The 5,605-nt window shown below is 40.5% G+C and overlaps 1 protein-coding gene across 1 annotated transcript in view; it reads left to right on the top strand.

The window, feature by feature from the left end:
- The window catches only part of TSPAN3 (tetraspanin 3), a 47,412-nt gene that overhangs the window by 28,515 nt on the left and 13,292 nt on the right, over positions 1-5,605 (top strand). Inside the window, exon 6 of the mRNA XM_019630686.1 lies at positions 210-293. Coding sequence (XP_019486231.1) covers positions 210-293 — 84 coding nt within the window. The remainder of the gene's footprint in view (positions 1-209; positions 294-5,605) is intronic.

The following is a 5,605-nucleotide window of genomic DNA, read 5'->3' on the forward strand; positions in this document are numbered from 1 at the left end:
ATATTCCCTGTGCTGTACTTTACATCCTGGTTCCTTTGCTTGTCTTTAATGCTGTTTTATTTTACTGTAAATTACTTTTAAATGTATTGTCTTCTTTTTCCCTCTTTTAGTTTCTGTCATTTCCATTTCTGCCAATGAGCAGTCATATGTGACCTGCAGCTTTCACTTTTACAAAAGACATCTAATGAAGCCCACTTTGTGTGTTTTAGGGATGTGAGGCTCTGGTTGTGAAGAAGCTACAAGAAATCATGATGCATGTTATCTGGGCGGCGTTGGCATTTGCAGCTATTCAGGTAAGCACAGCTAGCCAAGCAATTATCAGAGTGTACTGATTCTCTTATGTCAACACGGAATTGTTTCAGTCACTAAGCGCTATTAATCCTATGTACATGAAGTGACTGAGGACCCAGGCACCGGTTTCCATCATCTTCCATTTCCTGTCTCTAGATCTAGACCCTGAATGGTTTCAAAATACCATCTAGTGATCTGGATGGGGGAACCATGTGTGAGGGTTCTGCCCAGTTCTCTTAACTTGATTAATGAGTGCCCTGCGCAAACTACAAACTGTTGTCATGGCATATTCTTGAGAGAGAGAATAGAATGGGACAGAATGGTACAGAATTTTTTTAAGTTGTATTGCTTTATTTCAGTCTTTTTAAATATTATTTCTCCTTTCAGTTCTTGTTTCTGTATCCTCACGGGTTTTATATGTTTGTACATGTAAATCAAGAACTGGTACAACACCAGTTTCTTATATTAATGGGAACAATGTCACTGCTTTACAGAAAAGACCTTCAAGTGACAATTGAGGTACTAACCTCTTCTGTATCTAAGGACTCAGTTTTTTTAGACTGATAGCCACTAAAGAGTCCATGACATCCCTTGGCACATCTGGAAGTGTACCATATCATTGTTGATAGCTGCGGGGACTTGTTTTTCCAACTCCTGCCAATGACAATTTAATTTCCCACTAACTTTGTCTACTCCCAGTGCTCTTTCCCACAAAAACAACCCAACACGCACACACATGCACACCATACATACACACACACCGCCTCTTATCCCTCACCTTCATCTGAAAACAAAAAAGAAAGCTGTTTTTCTGCCCAGTCCAACTACTTACATTCCTAGTTTTTCAAATATATACAGTATATCTTAGAGATTCTGTTAGAGCAATGTTTTAGAAGTCTTAAAACTGAGAATTGCCAACTATTTAAAAATGATTGAAAACTCTTTGCATCAGATCAAGTTCTCAGAGTGTTTTTTTAGTTCTTGAAATATGCTTCAAGCCTAGAGAATCTATTTTAAGAAAGTGTAGGTATCTTAATTGTTAGATAAAACCAATGTAATTGCTGGTTTAAATGTAAGTTGCTTGGATTTCTTCTCTGTAGGTTGGAACAGAAGCTAGTGTTTTTAATGGACAGTGCCTTTTAAAATGGCAAAAGGGTGATTGCTTATTTTGCTGGAATTCAAACAGCTCTGAAATGATTCTTTTAAAAGCCTAGCTCTGTTTGCTGTGGTCTTGGCCCTTCTACTCATTTTACTGTGTGGCTCAGCATAGCAGTAATCTGTTGAATAGCAGGGATGTAGTTCATATTTTGATTGTCTATGCACACACATTCATTTAGCTGAAAATAATGAAGCATGAAGGAGTTGCATTTCCCAAGGGAAATCCCAATCTCTGCATTCGTAGTGATTTTATGATAATAAAGCTGCACGTTAGCATGCAGCAAAGAAAGCCTTGGAACTAACAGAGTGGTGGTTTCCATCATGAAATGTATGCCATGTATATATGAGACTGATGAAAACTGTCCCTTTAGCTGTGTTCCCCATCTAGTTCAGCTTATTAACCGGCCAGATAATTTCTTTCTTTCTTTTTTTTTTTGGTAAGATTTTATTGGGGAATTGGGGAAGGGGAACAGCTAAGTTGTTGTCCTTCAGTCTTAGTTGTGGAGGGCACAGCTAGCTCAACTCCAAGTCCAGTCACCATCCGACCACCCGTCGGCAGCTTGCAGCCTCTCAGCTCAAGGTGCCGTGTTCAATCTTTGTTGCGGGTGGGTGTAGCCCACCATCCCATGCGGGAGTCGAACCGTCAACCTTGTTGTTAGGAGCACGTGCTCTCACCAGCTGTACCATCCTTCCAACAGCTCAGCGGCAGCTCAGCTCGGGCGCAACTCACTGGCTCATGTGGGAATCAAACTGGCGACCCTGTTGCTCAGAGCTCGCGCTCTTAACCAACTGAGCCACTTGGCCAGCCCCCAGATATTTCTTCATTAACTTTTTTAGGGGGAGCTAATAAATATTCTGACTAGCCACTTAAGCATGCTTTCTCGTATATGCATTTTAGACTTAAATCACTCTGACTGAGTCAGGGATTCGGAACTTACATAGACTCAAAACCCCTAGTGGCTTTGAAAATGAAAAAAATGGTTTTAAGGAAAAACCATCTATTTGAAATAATAAAGAAGCTACCCTAATGTTTCTTCCTTTTTTTAAGAGTACCTATAAATGTTCTGAACGTTTGATACTCAAAATCGGATGTGCCTGGGTACCCTGGGTGTGGAAACCCTGAGCAAAGGCAGAAACAATAGAAAGATCAGTGAGCTCTTATACTTGCACACCCATCCTGGTAGAGACAGTTATAACTAGAAGGACACTTGGAAGTTCTCCAGTTCCTTTTCCCAACAAAAATGAAGGGGAACAAGGATAATATGACTTAGGACCATCAGTAAAGCTCAAACCATGGCTCCATTGTACTCTGCCTCTAATTACAAGTTGAAGAATTATGATTTTCAAAAGATTAAATTCCTAAATTCTGTTATGAGACCTGATAGTTAATTGACACTTCAGCTGGATAAAAGACACAATGTAATAGTATTGAAATATCATTAGCATTTTCCTTCACTTTCTAAAGTGGGGAAGCTCTATTAGTTATCATATAAATACAGTTTTAAATCATGTTAAAGATTGAAAGATGATTTTTGGTAGTGTATCAAAACTGTTTTAAGCATTGTCTCCTTTGATTTTGAGTGTGATTTGTAATGTTAACTGTTAAGCTACATTTTATTGACATTCTAAGGCATGTAGGTGAATTTAGGAAGAAATTTTCTCATTAGCTTAATTTACCAATAAAAGGCTCCAGTTTAGGTGTTGACCATCTGTAGGCCAGATCTAGCTCACCACCTCTTTTCATGTGTGCTACATTGGTTCCTGTACAAGGTATGATAAAAAAAATACAGTGAATGTTTAAATTAAAAAATATATATATTACAGTAAAAGACACATTACCATTAATCCCCCTCAAAATACTCCCCCTCACTTCGAACACATCCCATTATTCTTGTTACTTTCTGAAACAGTTTTGGAAGTCCTCTTTCCTGAGTGCCTTTAGTTGCTGTTGTGGCTGCCTCGATGTCCTGAATCATTTTGACTTTGGGGAAGAGCCAGAAGTTGCACAGTGTCAGATCCAGTTAATAAGGTGGATGAGGACACACAGTAATGTTTTTATTTGACAGAAACTGCCGTATACCAGAAACGATGTGTGACACAGAGCCTTTCCGTTGTGATCAGGAAATATGGTGAATGCTACTGCCAAAGTGTCATCCAACAGAAAGGCAGGCAGGAATCTTCAATATGGGAAGTGGCGTGTCAATCAAACCTTAGTAAAAGTGTGTGAAAAATTTCAACTTGTTCAGTGCAGTCAGTTGGGTGTGTGTGAGCTACGGTTGAGAGAAAGTGTGTTTTATAAATCACCCTCCGTCATGAGAATGCTCCGTGTCACACATCGCTGGTATATGGCAATTTCTCTCAAATAAAAACATGACAGTGTGTCCTCATCCACCTTATTCACTGGATCTGGCTCCGTGCAACCTCTGGTTCTTCTCAAAGTCAAAATGATTCAGGACATCGAGGCAGCCACAATAGTGCAAGTAAAGACACTCCTGAAAGAGGACTTCCAGAACTGCTTCAGAAAGTGGCAAGAACGATGGGATAAGTGTATTTGAAGCGAGGGTGAGTATTTTGAGGGGGATTAATGGCAATGTGTCTTTACTGTAATAAATTATTTTTATTTAAACATTCACCGTATTGTTTGATGGCACCTCATATTGTCTGTGACTGCTTCTTGTGGTACACTGGCAAAGGCGAATCATGTAAGAGACCAATTTTGTCTCTTGGTCACAAAGCCTAAAATGTTTACTATGTTGCCCTTTAAGAACCATTTGCTGACCCTTCCTCTAGTCTAGTTAAATAATCTAGATTTGAGTAGGACCAACACGACCAAGGAAGAAAAACCTGAAAAAATACTAGTTAATTATTATAATAGGTTTTTTTAATATAAGAGAATGAGATTTTAAAAATTTTGCTATACCGCTAATCTTGTTAGCTTATTAATTAGCAAGATATTTTACTTCGGTGAGAGTAGCCAACTTCTTAAATTACCAAATGATTAATTCTGAATTTCATTTCATGTTTGAAAGGTCTGGTCATAATGTACAAAAATCTAGTTTTTGGGGGTTTTTTTTAAAGATTTTTATTGGGGGATGGGAACAGCGTTGGGGACTTGGGGAAGGGGAACAGACAAGTTGCTGTCCTTTCGTTCTTCAGTCTAGTTGTGGAGGACGCCACTTCACTGGCCCATGTTGGTATTATGATCATTAAGATCTTCCCGGCTGAGGCAGTCGGTCGCCGGCCATTGGACGGCTGCTCACCGTGGCTTGCAGCAGCTCTCACCAGCTGCCAGCCGCTGGCCACTCACGGCAGCCCACTGCAGCCCTGCTGCAGCCTATGCCATCGCCTCACGGCAGCGCAGCTCCTTTAGCTATAGAGGGCACAGCGTCACTGGCCCATGTGGGAACCGAACTGGCGGCCCTGCTGCTCAGAGCCTGCGCTCCCAAGCCAACTCTTAACCAATTGAGCCACTGGGCCGGCCCCAAAAATCTAGGTTTTGATTTGGCAAGCTCCTAAGTATGTGCTATGGGTAAGGCCCTGCTCATGTGGTGTGGGGAGTGGGAAATGTCAGTCTTTGGAGCCACATGAAGTTGGCCTATCCTCAGGATGGAGAGGCCGGGAGCAAAGCTGCAGGAAGCTGTTCCCAAGGCCAGGCGGCTCTTTTTTGTCCTGTATGCCAAGTGTGAAGGAGGCTGAGACTGCTGTTACATTTCCTCCCTGCTTCTTGACTGCTGGTTATTTCTTAAAATAAGTTAAAATACTCTTCAGAGTGGGCCCACAGATAGTTAGAACTTGAGTGGCTTGATTCTTTTTTAAAAACGATTCCAAGTACGTACAGTAATTCTTCCTTAAAAACTTAACCCAAAGCTTGGGAAGCTCATTTTTGAGTGGCTGCAGTTTTGGGTTTTTTTTTCTTAGGGGATATTAATCTTAATTGTTAACTTTTTGAAGGTTTTTAAACTGAAAGTATCCATTTGATAAAATTTTTTTCAAATAATACAAATTTAGTAAAAGGTAAGCTTTGACCCCCAGTTCTCAAGCCCTCCCTGCAAAGGCAACCATTGTTACCAGTTTCCTGTGTACCCTTCCAGAGGCAGTTTGTGGTCAGACAAGCACATGAGTATTTTTTATGCAAATAGAAGCTTACAGGAAGCAA

Source organism: Hipposideros armiger, unplaced genomic scaffold (genome assembly GCF_001890085.2).
Source record: "Hipposideros armiger isolate ML-2016 unplaced genomic scaffold, ASM189008v1 scaffold_931, whole genome shotgun sequence".
In the NCBI taxonomy this organism is placed as follows: Eukaryota; Metazoa; Chordata; class Mammalia; order Chiroptera; family Hipposideridae; genus Hipposideros; species Hipposideros armiger.